At 39.9% G+C, this 21083-nt stretch overlaps 1 protein-coding gene across 1 annotated transcript in view; it reads left to right on the plus strand.

Moving 5' to 3' along the window:
- PDE8A (phosphodiesterase 8A) overlaps positions 1 to 21083 on the plus strand; it is a 262918-nt gene that overhangs the window by 234628 nt on the left and 7207 nt on the right. Inside the window, 3 exon segments of the mRNA XM_043987196.1 lie at positions 3636 to 3853; positions 4586 to 4718; positions 14845 to 15012. Of these exon segments, the coding sequence (XP_043843131.1) occupies positions 3636 to 3853; positions 4586 to 4718; positions 14845 to 15012 (519 nt within the window).

Below are 21083 nucleotides of genomic sequence, written 5' to 3' on the forward strand. Positions count from 1 at the left end.
TCTCCCATTTGAAGACACCTCTATTGGGGGTAGGGGGGAGGGAAGGAAGTTGGGTTGGAGAATTATTTGGGGAAAACATGTTTTTAAATTTTCTTCTCAAAAGAGGAACTGGAAAATACATAAATAAATATTGTGGTTTCACTGCATTTGCCTTCTTAGTATAGAAGTAAAGACCTTGGTTCATAAGGAATTTTTCTAGCATTTCTATTTTTAGGATGGGAAAAAATAGGAATAGAAAATGTTAAGATGTCAAATATTGCCTGCTGTGACCATTCCACTTGAGGCATGAGTTACACCTCCCCAACCCTGTCCTAGGCTAGACCTTGAACTGACTTGAAATAACCAAGTCCTATCTATGAGTGGGCCAGCACACCATGGGAACTTTTATTCTACTCTGAGTTCCCTGTCAAAAAAAGACCAAGATAATAAATATGCTGAGATAGAAGAAATTTAACTTCCTACACAAGATTCATTTTCTTATCTCTGATACTGTCTTTCTTAGTATAATATACTTAATACAAGTGTTTCTGAAAATCTTTGATACTAAGAAATGATATTTTGCTTACTTTCTACACCACGTCCATTGACCTGGTCTAAATTGGTCTGATTCTTAAAGTGAAAGACCTTCAGTTGGAAATTGCTGGATGAGCATGCCATGTGTTCAGTGGGCAGAGAGGAAGAACTCCTTGAACTTGAACTAATGGCTTTTAATCAACAAAGTTTGGAACAATATGATTCCTAGTGGACTTGGAATCAGGAAAACCTGTGTTCAAATCCTATGTTGAATACTTACTACATGTGTGACCAGGGCAAGTTACTTAAACTCTTTTGATTCTCAATTTTCCCATCTGTAAAATGGCTATGATAACATCTATAATTCCTATCTCCCAGGGGCTCAAATGAAGTAATGTATATAAAGCACTTTACATATTTTAAAGTGCTATATTAATGTCAATTGTTATTATTGTTATTGTCATTACTGTAGTTGTTCAAACCCCAGAAAATACCAAGTCCTAGACAAGAAAATTTTTTTAAATGTCTATCCCCCTTATAGCAGAAGAAAGAATTTTTCTGAGGAATTTAATTTTTCAATTTCAGATCCCCATCTTAGTATCATGGGATTTTAGAACTGGCCTGGGGGCAGCTAGATGGCGCAGTGGATAGAGCACCGGCCCTGGAATCAGGAGTACCTGAGTTCAAATCCGGCCTCAGACACTTAATACTTAACTAGCTGTGTGACCCTGGGCAAGTCACTTAACCCCAATTGCCTCACTTAAAAAAAAAAAAAAAGAATGTAATAGAACTAGCCTGGACCTTAAAATGATTTTGTCCATCCCTCCCCCAATTGCTGTTTTACTGTTGAGGAAACTCATCTGTGTATCAACTCTCCAAACAGCACAAAACTAGTAAGTTGAGTACCAGGACTAAACTAGTATCAATGTCTACGGATTCTCTAGTCCCATCATTTTTTTTCACCCAACTTTAAATTCTTCAAAATTATGGATGGGTGTTTAATGTCCCAGGGAAACCTAACACCTAAAAGCTACTCAGGTCTAAAGCCGATGGAATACCATGCCTTGGATCAAGCTATGAAGAAGAAAAGCAGAGGGCCCTGATTTTTCCAGTTAGGAAAGAACCTTAGAGCAAATTGTGGTATCAGTGAGATGTGAGCATCTATGAGTAGAAAAGATGGAAAGGATTTCAATAGAGAGGTTTTTCAGTTTTCTTTCCTAATCTTTGCCCCGAGATGAAACCTCAAACTAATACAGAACATCCAGAGACTAATAATGGAACCTGGTTCACACTACCCTCCTGCTCTGTCCAAAACTAAAAACATTTTGGATTGAGCCCCAAGACTTTTTTTTTTACAAGAGCGGCTGTTAGCCTAGACATTACTCTGTATGAAAAAAATGCTGAATTGGATGCTTTTCTCGCAATGAAGGGTCACTTTGGCTTAACACAGAAGAAAGCTTGAAATCTCAGGAATGATCTTTTATAAATGAATAAGAAATATTGACTTTATCCCTGACTGCCTTCTATGAGCTTATGATTTGATGTTCTTATGAAAAATTAATTCTTCCACCAAGAACAAAGGGGGGAAATGATACTTCTTGGATGGTCTATTGATCCATCAGCAGCTAATAGTGTTTAAAAAAAAAAACCCTAAAGAATTTACACTTTATTTATAATAAACTCTTTATGACCTCAGGGAGAGAGCTGCCTCCATCAACTGAAGTTTCACTATAACATTTAATTGTGAATGAAATGAAGGAAAGGTTTCTTAGTGTGTACCAACTGGCTGCTCACTGATGGAATGTCAGCTGGAATCTGGAGTGCTGAAAGGGAGCATAGATACAAAGCTGATCACTCCACATTTTTCCTACTTCTTGCCCAGTTTTCTGTGAAAAGTTTAGACTTTGATGTGTGGGAGTCAAGTGGCAGCGTCAGATTTATGGTTGTCGCCTAATCTGTTATTGCCCAGTGTTTTTGCGGACATGGTTCCACAATTGGGGGTAGGAAACTTGGATTTTATCACTTTTACGAGAAACCCCCAAGTATACCCATCCTAAGAACATCAGTAATATTCTATTTCTGTTCTGTTAGAAAAATTATCTAAGCAATTTGTTTAGCCATTCACCAATTGATTGATATCTAATTCATTTCTACTTCTTAGATACCACAAAAACTGGAGTAGTAAATCAGAGTAGCCATCTTGAGCATTTTTTCTTACCAAGTCATCCCTAAGACATCTCAAGTAGCCTACAGCAAGATTTTTTAAATTACTTTAAAATTATTGATTTTTTGGTTTTTATATCAGTTTTATTTCCAAATGCTTTTCCCTTTCCCTCCCCCACTATCCACCAAGACTTCCACTATAATAAAAAATAAAACAGAAATTGTGTGTGGGGGAGGCATTTCAGCAAAACTAACCAACATATCAATCTAATTTCATAGTAAATGCAGTTTCACATATGCATAATACCCCACTTCAGTATTTTTCTCACCTCTTTTCTAGAGTTAGTCCTGGTCATTCTAATGACGCAACATTTAGTTTCAGTTTTTATTCTTTCTATTTACATTGTTTTGGTCATTGTTATAGATTGTCTTTCTGGTTCTACTAAATTCACTTCATATCAGATCATATGTGTCTTCCCATGCTTCTCAGTATTTGTCATGATCATCATTTCTTACAGGTCAATAATATTCCATTACAGCTGTGTGCCATAACTCATTTAGCCACTCTGTAGTTGGTTGGCATCTATGTGCTTTGTTTCTAGTTCTTCCCTAACTCTCTTACTCTGTCTGTCTGTCTGTCTGTCTGTCTCTCTCTATCGCTGTCTGTCTGTCACACACACACACACACACACTGCTGATGTGACTATCTTAAGCCTCATACTAGGGTCTTTGGTCCAAGGGCATAGACACTTTAGTCATGAGATAACTTAATTTAAATTTTTTTGTGGGGCTATGGGGGGTTAAATGACTTGCCCAGGGTCACACAGCTCGTAAGTGTCAAGTGTCTGAGTCCGAGATTTGAACTCAGGTCCTCCTGAATCCAGGGCTGGTGCTTTAACCACTGTACTACCTAGCTTCCCCCAATAACTTAATTTTTAAAAATCTCTTTTCCCCCCCAGCAAACTTTAGACCCAATTGATGAAGTTGCTGCCCTCATTGCTGCCACCGTCCATGATGTGGATCACCCTGGAAGAACAAACTCGTTCCTGTGCAATGCTGGGAGTGAGCTGGCAATTTTATATAATGATACTGCTGTGCTGGAGAGCCACCATGCAGCCCTAGCTTTCCAGCTCACCATCCGAGATGAGAAATGCAACATATTTAAAAACATGGAGAGGTAAAGCCAAAGTGTTGTTGATTCATTCACTATCTTTTGGCTTCTATCTTTGTACATGCTTTTTGTATTTAATTACTGGGGATATTGCCATTGTAGCCATAGTCAACAACTTTTTCTACTCAATTGTGGAATTTTTAGTGATTCCTTGAGGCTTCTCTGTGCCTAGGAGTGATGTACATAGCCTGACTTTCTGATGGGAATCAGAAAAGGATATGCAAATAGGAAGCTCACCTTGACTCCCTCACAACTCTAAATTCTTTTCCCACATAAGGGAATCTCAACTTTAGGTCTTCATTCTCAAGTGATATAAGTCCCTGGGGGCGGGGGGGGGGGGGGACCTGACAGAGGGCCAATTTTTCTTGACTAAGTGCTTAGGTATGCATCCTTTCTGTGTTCCTTCTTGTGTAGAATAACTTGATCTCTGTCTTGTTCACTTGATGCTTGAAAGAGAACTGGATAGGCTTAGGAACACGGAAGGGATAGGCTATGTGCCCAGTAATGGGATGACAGGGTCAAAAAAGGTAGGAACAGTTGAGTCACTTCTCTTGTAGAATCTCAAATTTTGTTATCCAGTGTGGTTTATCTCTCCACTTCTACTTCTCACTCTCTGATATTTAAATTGTAGGCACAGTGTGTGTACAACACAACAGAGATCATATTCTTTCTTTCAGAGGCATTTGGCCCCTCCCTGTCAATGATTAATGGTGGTATTTCATTTTTCATTTTAAACAGGAATGAATATCGGACACTTCGCCAAGCCATCATTGACATGGTCTTAGCAACAGAAATGACCAAGCACTTTGAGCATGTCAACAAATTTGTCAACAGCATCAACAAGCCCTTGGCAACATTAGAAGAAAATGGGGTAAGTGAAGCTTGCTTCTAAGACTGCCCCACATAATAGTCAGAATGATGTCAAATCAGCCTGTAAGTCCATCATCATTACGCTTACCAATGTCATTGTGATACCTTAACCACGAAGACTTGGAAAATTAGACAACCAGAGAGATTTAGTTCGACAAACATTTATTAAGCATTTACTACCCACAAAGTACCTGTTAGGCACTGGGGCTACAAAGAAAGAGGACAGCACAGCCCCCCTACCTTCAAGGAGTTTAAGTACTATTGGTGGGGTAGGACACATACACAAGTATGATACGGTATAGAATGTGACACGAGTGAAGGAAAGATCAAGGTAGAATACTTTAGGAAATTTTGATGAAGGGAACAATATTTTCAGAAGGAGGTACAAGGAAGGGACCTGGAGACATTTCTTAGAAACCTCTGTTTCTAAGGAAGTTGTAAAACTTAAAGGATGGTGTAAATGTGAGAAAAAGGACTCTATCTAAGCAGAGTGATTGTTTCCTATCCTTCAAGTTTACCAGAGAAAGAAGTTCCTCCTAATTTGTTCCAATATTTTAAAAGCTACCAAAAAGGAAGAATATCCTTAGATCTCATCTAAATCCTTTTGCTTCCTTTTTTTTGTGGGGCAGTGGGGGTTAAATGACTTGCCCCAGGGTCACACAGCTAGTAAATGTCAAGTGTCTGAGTCCAGATTTGAACTCAGGTACTCCTGAATCCAGAACCGGTGCTTTATCCACTGTGCCACCTAGCTGCCCCCTAAATCCTTGTTTGTATTAATTAGTAGTGGATCCAGAATCTTCTCCTGCAGGATGCCATTTAGATGTGTTCTTCCAAATTGACAGTGTCAGCAATAACTTATTCAATGAAGAAGAAAATCTGAGTGCACTATAGGGGCCTATCTTTTGCTAATTTCTTGATGAGAATGCCATGTCGGGTCAAATAAGAATCTTTTTTGAGTATCTGCTCATATCTTAGATATCCTTTATCCATATCATCTGTGACTAAAACAGAATCTCTTACCAAAATTAGACTTTTAGAATCAAACAAGATCCCAGAGGTCATCTTAGCGCTCCAGTGGCTCCCTATTGGTCTGGCATTTAAAGCCCTTTCGCAATCAGATTCCAACCTAGCTTTCTAACCTTCTTACACATGACTCCTATACATGCTTTCTACGGTTCAGCAAATGGCTTGCTTTTCCTCCCACATCATTTTTCATTTCCCATCTCTGTATCTTTATACAGGAGTTGCCCATGTCTACAATAGGCTCCCTTCTCACCTCCATCTCTGAGAATCCCCAGCTTTCTTCAAAGCTCAGCTCAAGTATCAGCTTCTATATGAATCTGATTTTTCCTGGTTCTCCCCATCCCCCACTCACTAGTTATTGCCTTCCCCAATGCCAAATTACCCTTCATTTTCTTTGTATATATTCTACGTGTCTAAAGCCAAGCTTATCATCCTCCTTCCTAAATCAACATCCCTTCAGTCCAATTCAGCAAGTTTGTATCAAGCATCTGCCATATAAAGGTGTCATGTTTTTCAAAGGGAAAAAAAAACACCTCCCTGTTCTTAGAGAGCTTGTTGCATTCTACTGGAGAATACAAAATACACAAATAGGTAAATACAAGATAAGCTGAGGAGGAAGAGAGCTGTAACTAACACTTAGAGGAATTGGGAAAGACATCTCTCAGGATACATTCCTGGAACTGAGCTTTGAAGCAAGCTAAGCATTCTAAGAGGTAGAGGTGAGAAGAGAATGCCTTCTGGACATGGGGGACAGACAGGCCAAAGGCATGGAGGAAAGAGATAAAATTTGGAATTGGGTAAAGAGCAGGCAGGCCAGTTTGGCCACGAGACAGAGTGTGTAAAAGGGAGTAAAATGAAATAAGTCTAGAAAGGGAGGCTGGAGCTAATTTGCAGAAGGCTTTAAACACTAGGTTGAGTTTATATTCTTCCCTAGAGGCAATGAGAAGCCATTAAGTATTTTTGAGCAGGGGAGTGACATTGTCAGGCCTGTGCTTTAAGATTTTTTTTGGTAGTTGTGTGGAAGGTGGCAAGGTTAGGGAAGAGAGACATCAATTAGGAGATTCTGAGGGCTTGAACTAGGTAGACACCCCCTCTGTTCACATTTTTCCATTTCTGTCAATGACACTACCATTTTATCAGTCACTCAGGATTGGAACCTGTAAATCATCTGGGATTCCAACTTCCTATTCATCTTATCTTTTGAGATCTGTCTCGTGACTTGTCACCAAGACAGTTTCTTCCTGCTGTTTCCCTGGATTCATTCCTTTCTCTCTGTCTCTGTTACTACCACCCTAATCCAGGTTCTCATAATGCCATATCTGGGCTACAATCATAATTCTCTAGCAATTGGTTTATCTGCCTTTGTTCTCTTTCCTTTATAATCTGCCTGCTCACCAACAATCATGTTAGTCCCTAGCTAAGGAAGTCAGCTAAAACGCATCTTTCAGATCAAGTTAAAACATGTTACCCTGACATTGGAGGCTTTCACCACCCATCTGAATTTGTCTTTTGCCTACATTCTAGTCAGCTAGAAGGAACATTAGAGATTATTTAGCCTACCAGTCCTCCTTTCTCATTTTAAAAAACTTTTGATTTTTTTGTTTTAATAACCTCTATAATAGACAAATATACATAGATAATAGATAACCTTTATCACCTAATATGTCCCTACCCACTTTCTACTCAGAGAGCCATCCATTTTTGTTTTTTGGGTTTTTTGCCAGGCAATGAGGGTTAAGTGACTTGCCCAGGGTCACACAGCAAGTACGTGTCAAGTGTCTGAGGCAAGATTTGAACTCAGGTCCTCCTGAATCCAGGGTCGGTGCTTTATCCACTGCCCGGGCAGCTAGGTGGTGCAATGAATAAAGTGCCGGTCCTGGATTCAGGAGGACCTGAGTTCAAATCTTGCTTCAGACACTTGACACGTACTTGCTGTGTGACCCTGGGCAAGTCACTTAATCCTCATTGCCCCATAAGAAAGAAAGAAAGAAAGAAAGAAAGAAAGAAAGAAAGAAAGAAAGAAAGAAAGAAAGAAAGAAAGAAAGAAAGAAAGAAAGAAAGAAAGAAAGAAAAGAAAGAAAAGAAAGGAAGGAAAGAAAGGAAAAAGCAGTTCAGCAAAACTAACCAACACAGGAGCTAAGTCCAATGATATATGCAGTGCTCCATACCAATAGGCCCTACCACCTCTGGAAAGAAGGGAGCCTCCTTCCTTAATTTACAAATAAGGAATTTAAAAGGTTAAGTTATGGGGGCAGCTAGGTGGCGCAGTGGATAAAGCACCAGCCCTGGATTCAGGAGTACCTGAGTTCAAATCTGGCCTCAGACACTTGACACTTACTAGCTCTGTGACCCTGGGCAAGTCACTTAACCCTCATTGCCCAGCAAAAAAACAAAAAAAACAAAAACAAAAAAAGGTTAAGTTATCTTCTACAGTAATATAGTCACTAACAAACCCCGGACTAGAACATGCATGTCTCCTGACTGCTGGTCATTTTTTCTTTTCACTATAACACATTGCTTCATAAGGCCTCTTAGCCCTCAAATCCTTCAAGGAGCATCTTGAGATGATATATTTTTTTGTAGCAGAGGTATTAAGCATTTAATACATAAAATCATATCTCCAAATTGTGAGTGATCTGTAACTGACACACAAGAGCTTTCACATTTTATAGTAGTATATTATCTCTCCTCCCACCATCTTGGCACTCCCCCCAACCCCCTTCCCAAACTTTTGCACATACGTAGACTGGTACTTTCTACACTATTGCTATTGTATCTGGAGCCTGAAAAACTCTTAACAGTGACTTCCACTGTTAGGATGTTTACGTCTTGGAAGGAAATTTTGATAAGAGTGTTGCAATTTGATGACCTGTTGGGAAATCAGTGGTAGGAAAGCATTTCAAATGGTGGCTTTATGTAAAAAGCTATAAATGTGATTCAATAAATATCTATCATAGTTGTCATTTGATACATGAAGAGACCTGTGCTAGGATCTGAAAGATATACAAAGTATAGATAAGACATGGTTACTGTTGACATGGAGCTAAATATCTAGAAGAGAGATGGGACTAGACCATCTGGCCTCTGAGGTCCTCTCCACTGAGAATCTGAGACATAGCTGGGATAGTTAGTCAGGCAACAAGCATTTATTAAACATCTCCAATGTGCCAGGCATTATGCTAAGTTCTGCAGATACAAAGTAAGTCCAAAGACAGTCCCTACTCTCAATGAGCTCACACACACTACATTGGGGAAGAGGACTTACAAATAACTTGTACAAACAAGGGATAAACAGGGTAAACTGGGGGCGGTCTCAGAGAGAATACATTGTTTCAGGACCTCTGGGAAAGGCTTCTTGCAGAAAGAAGGATTTTAGGTGAGACTGAAAGGAAACCACAGATGCTAGGAAGTAGGGAGAGGGTCCCACGCATAAGTGATAGTCAATGAAAATGCTCAGATTCTGGAGGTGGATTGTCTATTCAAGGAATAGCAAGGACATTAGTGTCCCTGGATCTCAGAGTACATAGATGAGAGTAAGGTATAAGAACACTACGAAGATAGGAAGGGGTCAGGTTACAAAGGGCTTTTAAAATGATGCATACAAAAATATGCAAGGTGTGATGGAAAAGGTACTGGACTGGAAGTATGAGGACCTGGGTTCTAATATCTCCCTAACATATACTAGATTCCTAGTCTTGGCAAATCACTTGGTATCTCTGAGTTTTAGTTTCCTGATCTTTAAAATAGGGGTAATGATACTTAGACTACCCAATTCATAAGAATTTTATAAGGAAATCACTTTGTAAACTTTAAGGCACACTGTGAATATGAGCTATTGAAAGGAAGTATGGAAGGTGAGAGGGACAAAATGCAGACATGAAAATGGAATTAAATTTTGACAAAATTTGATTTTTATAAATTTTGTTTAAACTTTTCCAAATTTTAATAAGAACAGAGGCATTATGTACTATGCTAGAGCCAGAGGAAGAAAAGTAATTTCTGACTTGGGGAGATATTATTAAGTAAAATGGGAAGATAAATGATATAGTTTTCTTCCTCTATCTTGAACCCCCAAGGAAAAGATAGGAAACAAAGCTTCATTCATTCATTTATTTGTTCAATCAGTTAGTAAACATTGATTAAGTACCTACTGTGTGACAGGCACTATTACTTGTGTATAGCTCTGTAAGAGGTTCAGAGGCTAATAGGTTTTGAGCTGGGAGGGATCTTAGAGTTCACCTAGTCCACCCACCCCCATCTTTTTCAGATGAAGAAGCTAAGGTCCCAAGAAGTTAAGTAATTTTGTACAAGGTCACACAGATAATAGATAGAAGAGTCAGGATTTGAGCCCAGATCCTTTGACTATACATTCTGCTCTTTTTCTACTATATTATACTGCCTCTCCATGGAGACTAATCCAAAAGAAGCAAAAGACAGACACTTACATGATTAAAAATGGAACTGTCCTCCTTTGGAATAGACAGTTGGCAATGAAAATGAAAAGTGACAACACAGACTGACAGAGAGGAAGTTGGCCTGACAACAGCAAACATTTGAACAAATCCAGACATACTTGTCAAATGTGAACATCGTTTCATTCACTCATGGCCTTCCAAAAGACAGAAGGCCTTTCCTTAAATAACTAGCCCTGTTTTTAAAAGTATTAACAGAAGAACAATTCATGAATTTGCTCATTTAGCCTGGAGAGGGGAAGAATTAAGGAAATGGTAGTGATGTAATCATTATCTTTAACAATTTAAAAGACCGCCATGTAGAAAAGGGGCCAGACTTAACTCCATGTGGCCCCAGAGACAACTAAAACAACTGGGAGGGAGTTACAGACCAGCATATTTTAGCTTTCTAGTTGTTATTAGAGCTGTCCAACAACAGATCCGTGAAATAATGTTTTCCAGCTTCAGTGATATTCTAATAATCCAATGAATCTGTGGGCTCATCAAATATGGGTATTCACTCAATGATGCCAGTTACAACCCAGCCATGCCTGTTCATCCTCTTCTATTCTTTTCCTACTATATTCATATCCTACTATCAATTCATCACAGGGGATCCATCCTGGCATTCTTTTGACATCATCAGAATACCAATGACACATGTGGATTATCTTTTCTTTATCCCTCAGTCTTTCCACATGAATGGCCAATATTATTTTTCAGTCATACATTTCTTTGATGACATATTTGGCATCACCCCTTCCCTGTGATGCCTTGTGAGTCACACATGGCAGTCTACTCTCATCCACCATGTGCTTCTCCACTGCCCTTTGGCTGATCCCCAACTAAAGTTCTTCAGATGCTGTAGTGTTATAGTGTCTATTTAATTTTCAGTGTGATTTAATTTAATTTGTTGGGGATGTTCTTCAGGGTATTCATGATTCAATTCAGGGTTTGATTTAATGGTCTGTGATGTCCCTTCCAGCTCTTAGAGTCTCCCTACACACATTTTGAGCTGGGAGGGATCTTAGAGTTCACCTACACAGTTTATCATCTGTAGTCTCTTTTAGGCTCACTTCAATTCCAGCCTGTTCTGTCTCTAGAATAGTAGCCTTTGGGAGACCTATTGTCACTTCAAAATCAATATGCAACAGATTGAACTCATCTTTCCCTACAAGTGGGCTCCTCTTCCAAATTTTCCAATATCTGTTTCTGTATTTAAACCTTCAGGGAGATTTTGGGGAAATCTAAAAGTAATCTATGATCTTCCTTCTTCCCCTGAATCCCAGCTTGTTGTTTCTTCTTTTGAAATGTCTATTGAACTTGTCTTCAGTTTGTGCCTATAACTTACTATATGCCTTGGGGAAAGTTATCTATAAGATGAAGAAACTATATTAGATTACTTCTAAGGGTCCCTTCTTGAGATAAAAACCTATGGCTGTATGATTCTTTGATTCCATTCAATTTCTTATTACCATCACCTTAGCCCAGATCCTTATCACCCCAGTCTTAGAGCATTGCAAAATCCATTTAACTAATCTGCCTGACTCTAATCTCTCCCATAACACTCATCCTACCTAACACTACCAGGATAATCTCCCTTCAAAACAACATTTTTTTTCCATAGCATTCCCAAGTTCAGAAATCCACAACATTTCTTTAACGACTACCATAGAATCACATAAATATAAAAAGTTAAGACTATAAAAGACATTAGGGATCATCTAGTAAGATTCCCTCATTTTACAAATGAATAAGCTAAGGCCCAGAGGCCCAGAGGATTTAAATGACTTACCCAAGGTCATTTAGCACATTAATGGAAAGACTGGCATGATCATAAGATCATAGATTAAACATGAAAGAGACCTCAGCTCTCTCCTTTTACTAATGAGGAAACTGAAACCCAAGGAAGTGCAGTGGTTCACTCCAGGTCACCCAGATGGTAAAGGGAGCATTTGAATGCAGGATCTCTGATTGCAAAGCCATTGTGCTTTCCACTGTATCTGTTTTATTAGAATGTTTCAAGACAACCATTAATAAATATTTGCAGTATAGAGGTGGCCCTCTTATTTTCTCCCATGCACATAAGATTTGAACTTTTTACTACACATTTAGCACACATACTTCAGACACAGCACTTTAATTATAAGGCAAGTCCATTTCTTCTTAAAATTAAGTTAATTCCTGGTAGTATCTAGAAAATCTGTCTCATTCTATACCCAGGGTCCATCCTCTTTCCATAAGGAGGGTAGTAGCATACTTCAACTCTTGAACCTTTAGAATTATAATTGGTCATTTCATTGACAAGAGTTCTTGAGTCTTTCAAAGTTGTTTGTCTTTATAGTGTTATTGTTATTGTATAAAAAGACAAGTGCATTTCAGTGGGATGCAGGGGAGTCACAAGCCTAAGATAGTCAGACTTCCTTAAATTTTTCTCTTTCAGTAGCTCTTAAAGACAACAAAATAAACAAAACAGCATGGTTTGCTTGCCTTCATTTTCCTTCTTCCTCCTCTTTTATTTTCTTGGTATACTATCTGAGCTCTTCCCTACTCCCCTCTTATTCCAATATCCATTTAATGCTTAGACTGTCATTCACTAAAATATATTCGTGGTTAATTCAATTTTTAGCATAAATGATGTCTTTTGTATATCCTAGCACTTTGTGGTATAGGAATAACTTCTAACAATGCAGATTAAAATCTGTTTAATTGAGTAGATACATCCAAGGGAGCTGTCTGATATCAAATGACTTATCCAGGGTTATACAACTAGCTATGTGTCAGAAGCAGGAATGCAGTCTTCTTGACTTCAAGTCCAAAGACCTATCCATTATACCATACTGCCTCTATATTACATTTTTGTTTTGTTTTGGTTTTGGGGGGGCAATGGGGGTTAAGTGACTTGCCCAGGATCATACAGGTAGAAGTGCCAAGTGTCTGAGGCCAAATTTGAACTCGGGTACTCCTGAATCCAGGACCAGTGCTTTATCCACTGCGCCACCTAGCTGCCCCTATATTACATTTTGCATTATATTCATGGTCAACCCTGGCTGAGGAGCCACTAACTAGGTGCGACTTATCAGTGAGTAGACAGCCCATGGCTAAGCCCAGCTCTAGTTAGAAAAGGGAGTTGGAGTGAGAGGTAATAAGCATTTATTAAGCTCTTACTATATTTCAAGCACTGTGCCAAGTACTGGGGATACAAAGAAAGGCATAAGACAGCCCCATCCCCCCCAGAGAGCTCACAATCTAATGGGAGATGACAGCACAATAAAAAGAAGTTGAAAGGGATGGGAGCAGGAGCAACTAGGTGGTGCAGTGGGTAAAGCACTGGCCCTGAGTCAGGAGGACCTGAGTTCAAATCTGCCCTCAGACACTTGATACCTACTATCTGTGTAACCCTGGGCAAGTCACTTAACCCTCATTACCCTGCCCCCCCAAAAAAAAAGAAAAAGAAAGAAAGGGATGGGAAAACCTGGTACAGGACATAATGGCGTTTTACATCAGGTGGGAAATGATCTGTGGAGGTGTAAGTTATAGGGCTGGTTTTATCTTGCAGAATGATGAGTTTTTAGAGATCATGAAGTCTAGGAAAGCAGCTAGGAAATTATGTGAATGCCCTGGTCATCTCCTTAAATGATGAAGGATCAGAGAGGACTTCTCTGATGCCCAGCCAGGGCATCTCCAGTCAGGGTAAAGGAGGGGCTCCTTTTGAGTTGATTTCATCTTTCACAATGATAAGTTTCTAGAGATGATGAACGCAATCAGCTGGGAAATGATGAGGTGAATGTCCTGGGTGCCATCCTTAAGTGGTGATGGATCAGAGAACCTTTAAAAAATGTTTCAACACTCTCAGGCTACTTGAACCACAGAATTTTTAAAATCAGTCATGTACCACACTCAAGTAAATTGCAGCTTAAGATTTATAATTCACTGGAAACAGGTGGGTATTTGGTATTTCTTAAAAAAAGAGAAATACAAAAAGGTCAACTTGCCCATTATTCAATAAATGTACCATATACTTCAGTATGATATTAAGAGACAAAGTAACATTGTGAAGGATATGGATAAAGAAGAAAAGGAAAAGTGATTGACAGAGGCATGGAGGAGGGAGACAGGGAGAGGTTAATGTCTTCCCAACCAGCCTCCTTGCACCCCATAGTGGCCCACCTCCCTCAAGCCTCTGCTGGAGTGCTAGACTTAGAGCTAGGAAAATCTGGATTTGAATCCTACTTCCAGACTAACAGCTGATACCATTTACTTAACTCCCCAAGCCTCAGTTTTCTGATCTACCAAATGGGGATAAAAGTACTTATCTCACAAGGTTGTGAGACTTAAATGAAGAAATATACATAAAGCCTTTTTTGATGATGATGATGATGGGTGGACTTCAGTTTCTTCATCTGTATAATGAAAAGTTTAAATTAGATTATATTTCCTTTCAACTTTAATATTGCAGGTTTCTGGAAGCATTTTTCCATGAAATAGTACAAGTTCTTACAAATAGTAGGTCCTTAATAAATGTTTGTTGAATTTAATCCTCCCTTGGATTACCAAGAGAACAAGCTGATTACTCACTACATCTTGTCTTAGTGGTCTTACTACCAGCGGGCACAACCATGCTTCATTTTTACTTGCTCATCTATCTCTCAGGCCACCACTGGTGATGGAGAATTAGTCAAAAGTGTGCTCACATCTCCAGAGAATCGAATTCTCATCAAACGGATGCTGATCAAGTGTGCGGATGTGTCCAATCCATGCCGTCCTCTAGAACAGTGCATTGAGTGGGCTGGACGCATCTCTGAGGAGTACTTTGCACAGGTAAGAAGAGAATTTATAAAACTCAATTCCTTAGACTTTAACCAGAGCTTGTCTTTAGAATAAAATATGAATGTCTATTTAGGTTTTTTGTTTTTGTTTTTGTTTTTTTTAGTGAGGCAATTGGAGTTAAGTGACTTGCCCAGGTTCACACAGCTAGTAAGTGTTAAGTGTCTGAGGTCGGATTTGAACTCAGGTCCTCCTGACTCCAGGGCCGGTGCTCTATCCACTGTCTGTTTAGTTTTTAAAACCCTCCACAACCTGGCCTCAACCTATCTTTCCAGCCTCATTGTATATTACTCCCTATCCCACCCTCTAGTCAGTCTTCTCTCTGTTCCTTACATGTGATTTCCATGTCCCATCTCTAGTGCTCATGCTTGGGATGTACTCCCTCCTCTCATATTCCTTATAGAATCCCTCTCTTCCTTCAAGATGCAGCTCAAGCACACAGGCATCTCAGACTCAATATGCCTAAAACAGAAATAATAATTATTATTATTATTGTTGTTATTAATATTCACCCCCAAACCCTCACCTCTTCCAAACTTCCTACTTACTGTTGAGAGTACAACCACCTACCCACTCAGAAGTCTGCAAACTTGGTGCCATCTTTGACTCCTCACTGTCACTCACCCCACATTTCCAATCCATTGTCAACTCTTGGCATTTCTAAATTCATAACATCCTTCCATAAATCCCCTACTCACACAGCCACCACCTTACATAATATCCTCATCACCTCACCTGAACCATGTCAATAGCCTTCTAACTGATCTCCCTAACTCAAATCTCTCCAAACACTAATTCATTTTCCACTCAGCTGCCATGGTGACTTTTCTAGGCTAGGTCTGCCCATGTCACCCCCTCCCCTCTCTACTTTCCCATCACCTCCCATCTCTCTCTCTCTCTCTCTCTCTCTCTCTCTCTCTCTCTGTCTCTCTTTCATACACACACACACACACACACACACACACACACACACACACACACACACCCCTCTAATAGCTGTTGTCTTCAGGATCAAATATAAACTCCCCTGTTTTACATTCAAAGCTCTTCATAACCTGGCTCCTTCCTACCTTCACAGTATTCTCATTCTTGACTCCTTTCCATGTACTTCGCTAACTAGTTCCCCTGGTCCACTTGTTATTCCTCTAATATGATACTCCATCTCCTGTCCCGTCTCTTTGTCCCAGCCAGCTCCCTTGCTTGGAATGCTCTGCCCCTTTGTTTTCTTGACTTCTTTCAAGACCCAGCCCAGATTCCTAATCCCCCTAAAATCTGCTTCCCTTCTCAGACTGCCTTCCATCTATTCTGTTTGTATCCTGTCACATAACTAATTTTTAATGTGTTCTCTCCTCCATTTGAAGTTTCTTGAAGACAATGTTTTTGCCTTTCTTTGTATCCCTAGAATTTAGCAAAGTGCATTGCACATAGTAGGCACTTAAATGCTAATTGACTCACTAATTGGTCTACATTAAGTTTTTGCTGATCCCCTCAACTGCTCATGCCTTTCTTCTCAAACTACCTTATAATCAACTAATTTGTATTTATTATTTTTATATTTATTCTGCATAACCTCCTGTATGTCCTTGTCTCCCTCATTAAAATGGAAATTCCTTGCCAATAGCAATTGTTTGCTACATTGTGTTTGCATCATCAGTGCCCTAAATAGTGCCTGGCACATAGTAGATACTTAATACTTGTTGATTGATTATTGGATTCCTCTTTAAATCAGGCCACTGTAGTACTAACTGGTTATAATCTTTCCGAATTGAACCACTGGAAAGCAATGTGATAAATCACTGGTGTTGACAAATTTTAATATTATAAATGGATGAATGAAAAAGCAATTATTAAGCACTATCTATGTACCATGGATGTGCCAAGTACTGGAGACACAAATTTTTATGTCCCTCTCCTGAAGGAACTTTTATTCTAATCAGAAAGACAACACACATAGGGGAGTTTTGGCTAGAGAGAGGTGTTTTGGTCAGGAAGTCACAAGGATAGTGAATGAAGTCATTTGGCAACTAATTAACATGTCCTTTCCAGAAACAGAAGTATTGATTTGAGTCCTCAAGAGATGGAAGGCAGGAAGGAGCAAGGAAAGAGAGACATATGTGGTGGCATGGCAGAAATATGGGCATAGGGTATTGGGATGGGTCTGAGGGAACCTAGACGTAGTTTTCAGCAGTCAGGAGTACAGGGCCCCAGGACAGCAGCTAGAGTGCCATGCTAGAGAGTGGAGTGCAGCAGCATGGCAGGAAAGAAAGAAGAATTTATCCAGGAAAGAGGAAATAGAAGGGGGAAAATAAGATGAAGTTTTAGATGAAGTAGAATCACGCTAGAATAGGACTGGATGGGGGGCAGCTAGATGGCACAGTGAATAGAGCACTGGCCCTGGATTCAGGAGGACCTGAGTTCAAATCCAGCCTCAGACACTTGACACTTACTAGCTGTGTGACCCTGGGCAAGTCACTTAACCCTTATTGCTCTGCAAAGAAAGAATGAATGAATGAATGAATGAAAGAAACAAAGAAAGAAAAAAAAGAATAGGACTGGATGAGAGCAGAAGTTCAACATATAAGTGTTTCTGCCTTATGTCTTCAAAGAAGGGGAAATGTGCAGGAAAGGCACTTGCAGATAGGCTCTGTCTCTGTAGAGGTACTGACTGAATCCTTTAAAAGAACTGGGGCACTGAAGGGAATCGGGGAAGGCAAGATCATAATAGAAATCACTCTGGAACATAGCTCCATGTAGTAGGTTTCCAGGCTTCAAACATGGGGCAGTGGCAGAATGATGAGGGAGGAGTCAGGACACCTGGCTTCCAGCCCTGGCTGTGCCTTTAGCCGTCTGTGAGACCCTAAGCAAGACTCATTCTGAGCTAGAGTGTGTGTGTGTGTGTGTGTGTGTGTGTAGAGTATTTAGAGAGTATACATAGGCACATACATACATACACTACATATGGTTGTGTGTATATATGGACATATAAGTATAGTTTTAAGCTTATACATATGTGTGTTTGTGCATATGTATGTACATTGTATATATATACTCACATATGTATGCATGTTCCATTCTGTGGGGTAAGATAGGAGTTATTACATATATATGTATATTGTAAATATACATCTCTGTACATGAATGTATGTATGTCTATATGTATACATAATGTCCATAGACATTTGTAAACATACATATGTATATGTCTATAAAAATCCTGCCTTTCCCCACCTCACAGAATGGTAGCAAGGCTCAGAAATGGGAGAACAGCCCAAGATGGGGGATAGAATGGGGAAGGGGGAGGATGGAAAGAAAGATCGAGAATAATTACAAATGACTGACTTTGTAGCCTGGTGAGAAACATTAACTGACCTAGATACAAGCCATGGTTACCTAAGTCTTGTTTTAAAATATCATAGTTCTGTGTTGAAATGACCTTACTTGTATGGATCAAGAAGTTCCTATACACATTCTGGAAAACATGCTCTGCTGCCAGCTTTTCTACCTTGGCTTCTGAGGTGTTTTTCACCAGCATTCTTATACTGGTTGTAGTTTGGGTCCATGTTTTGCCTACAGAATTCACTCTAGTCAAAGCATGCCAAGGAATAGTGTTCACTCTTGGCAACCCTCAACTCTCATTCAAGGACAGAAACATTGTAAAAGTCAGGAAACTTGTACATTGACAGCCAAATCCCTGCTTTTTATTGAAACATCAGTAAGCTCAGGATGAAGTTTTCCGTGGACTCCTACGGAAAAGACACAGACCCTTGTGTCTTAGGGCTGGGAAGGCTCTTAAGAAGATCATCTAGTCCCACCCCCTTCATGTTCCAGGTGAGGAAACTAAGGCCCAGAGAAGTTCAGTGATTTGTCCAAGGTCAGGTAGCTAATTAATACTCATGCCTTCCCTCTATCAGTTATTGCCAATTTCCTTTATTTGTCTTATTTGTACATAGCTGATGATATGTTGTTTTCCATTTAGACTGTGACCTCCCTGCAAGTAGGGGCTATCATTTTCCTGTCTTTGTATCCTTAGCACTTAGCAGAGTGCTTAGCATATAATAGACATTTAATAAATGCTTATCGACTGACCAACAGCAAGGATGAGAACCCAAGTCTCCCCACTCTTAGTGCTCTTTCCACTTTCCCATGCACCCTTAGAATCATAGAAGCTCCAAATTATAAGGGACCTCAGAAAGTATGTAGTTCAACCTCTACATTCAAAAAGAATTCAACAAGATTGAACAGGAATCTCTTCTGCAATATTTCTGACAAGCCATACTGTCACTCCTGTGATTAGGAAATTTAGTCGAAATTTTTGCCTCTAGGGCAAAAATACAAACTCCTCAGATGAATAAACTGAGGCCCAGAGAATTTAAACAGGTTTAGATCTGTGCTTTAGTTAAATCAATTTGGCAGCTATGTGAAGGATTGATTGGAGAAGGGAGAGACTTCAAACAGGGAGAGCAATTACTAGATTATTACAGTAGTCCAAGCAAAAGGCAGTAAGGACCTTAGCTAGGATGATGGTTGTTTGAATGGAAAAGGGGGAACAAATGCAGGTGTTGTAAATAGAATTAATAAGACTTGGCAACAGACTGGATATAGAGGGTGAAGGACAGTGAAGAGTTGAAGATTACTCTGCAGTTGCAAACCTGGGTGATTAGGAGATTGGTGCTCTTGCCAGAAATAAGGAGTTTGTTTGTTACTACTGAGATTCCTACAGGACATCTATATAAGGATGTCTGACAGTTGAAGATGTGGGATACATACACACAGGAGAGAAATGGGGGCTAGATTTGAGAGTTAGGTACATAGACCCATGGGAAATAACAAGATCAATAAGAGAGATTGGAGAAAGAGAAGAAAGTCTGGGACAGAACCCCTGGGTATACATACAAATAGGGTTAATACTTTGATGAGCCTTCAAAGGAGAATTGTAAGGAACAGGCAGACAGGTAGAGGGTGATACTAAACAGCAGTGTCATAAAAACCCAAGGAAAGTATCGAGGAGAAGGAGGGTTGGTAAGGAGTGTCAAAAGCTACAGGGAGGTCAAGAAAGATGAGGGAAAGGCCAAAGGATCATTGGTGACCTTTAAGAGAGCAATTTCAGTTGGGTATTAGGGTCAAAAGCCTGAATTTAAAGGGGTGAAAAGCGAGGGGTGATTGAGAAAGCAGAGGCAAGAAATGTAGATAGCCTTTTTTCTGGGTATTTGGCTGTGAAACAGAGAAGAAATAAAGCTGGGGGTGGAGGAAGGAATGGGATCAAGTGAATGTTGTTCGAAGGATTCAGAATAACCTGACATGCTTGTAAACAATACAAAAATGCCAGTGGATGAGGAGAGAATGAAAATTAGAGCAAAGATAATTGAAGGGGCAAACTCCCATAGGAATTGGGATAGGAAATATGATTAAGAGCATAGAGTCAAAGGGATGCCTGAGCAAGGAGAAGAGCTACTTCTTCTGAGACTAGAACAGAGAAAGAAATAATAGGGCATTGTGGTGAAGAGATCTGAGAGAATCGGGAAGAAAGGTGAGCCTGAAATGGATGGCTCCTTAAGAGAGAAGAGAGGAGTTAGTGGTGGTGGATTGAGGAGACAAGAGAAAGTTTATAATAGGTGCTATGGAGAATGTATTTTGGGGAATCAATCATTAAAAGGCATTCTGGGGGGCAGCTAGGTGGCACAGTGGATACAGCACCAGCCCTGGAGTCAGGAGTACCTGAGTTCAAATCTGGCCTCAGACACTTAACACTTACTAGCTGTGTGACCTTGGGCAAGTCACTTAACCCCAATTGCCTCACTAAAAAAAAAAAAAAGGCATTCTGGAACACAGGTGTGCCTAAAGCTTGAGCCAGAACTGCAGTGTAATGATTGGAATGACACCACCTGCTGGAGACTTAGTGTAGAAAAGCTCAGCCATGAGGTGAAGGTCTCTGAGGGCAAGACCATGCGTCTTTTCTTTGGCGTCAGGAAGTGACATTTGCTTGTGGGAGGAAGAACGGGGAGCCTGGCGCTCTGACTTGCTCTCTTTCCTGAGGACTCCAGTGGAGAAGGGAGCTAGAAATGTGC

This window comes from Dromiciops gliroides, chromosome 2 (genome assembly GCF_019393635.1).
Source record: "Dromiciops gliroides isolate mDroGli1 chromosome 2, mDroGli1.pri, whole genome shotgun sequence".
NCBI classification, from domain to species: domain Eukaryota; kingdom Metazoa; phylum Chordata; class Mammalia; order Microbiotheria; family Microbiotheriidae; genus Dromiciops; species Dromiciops gliroides.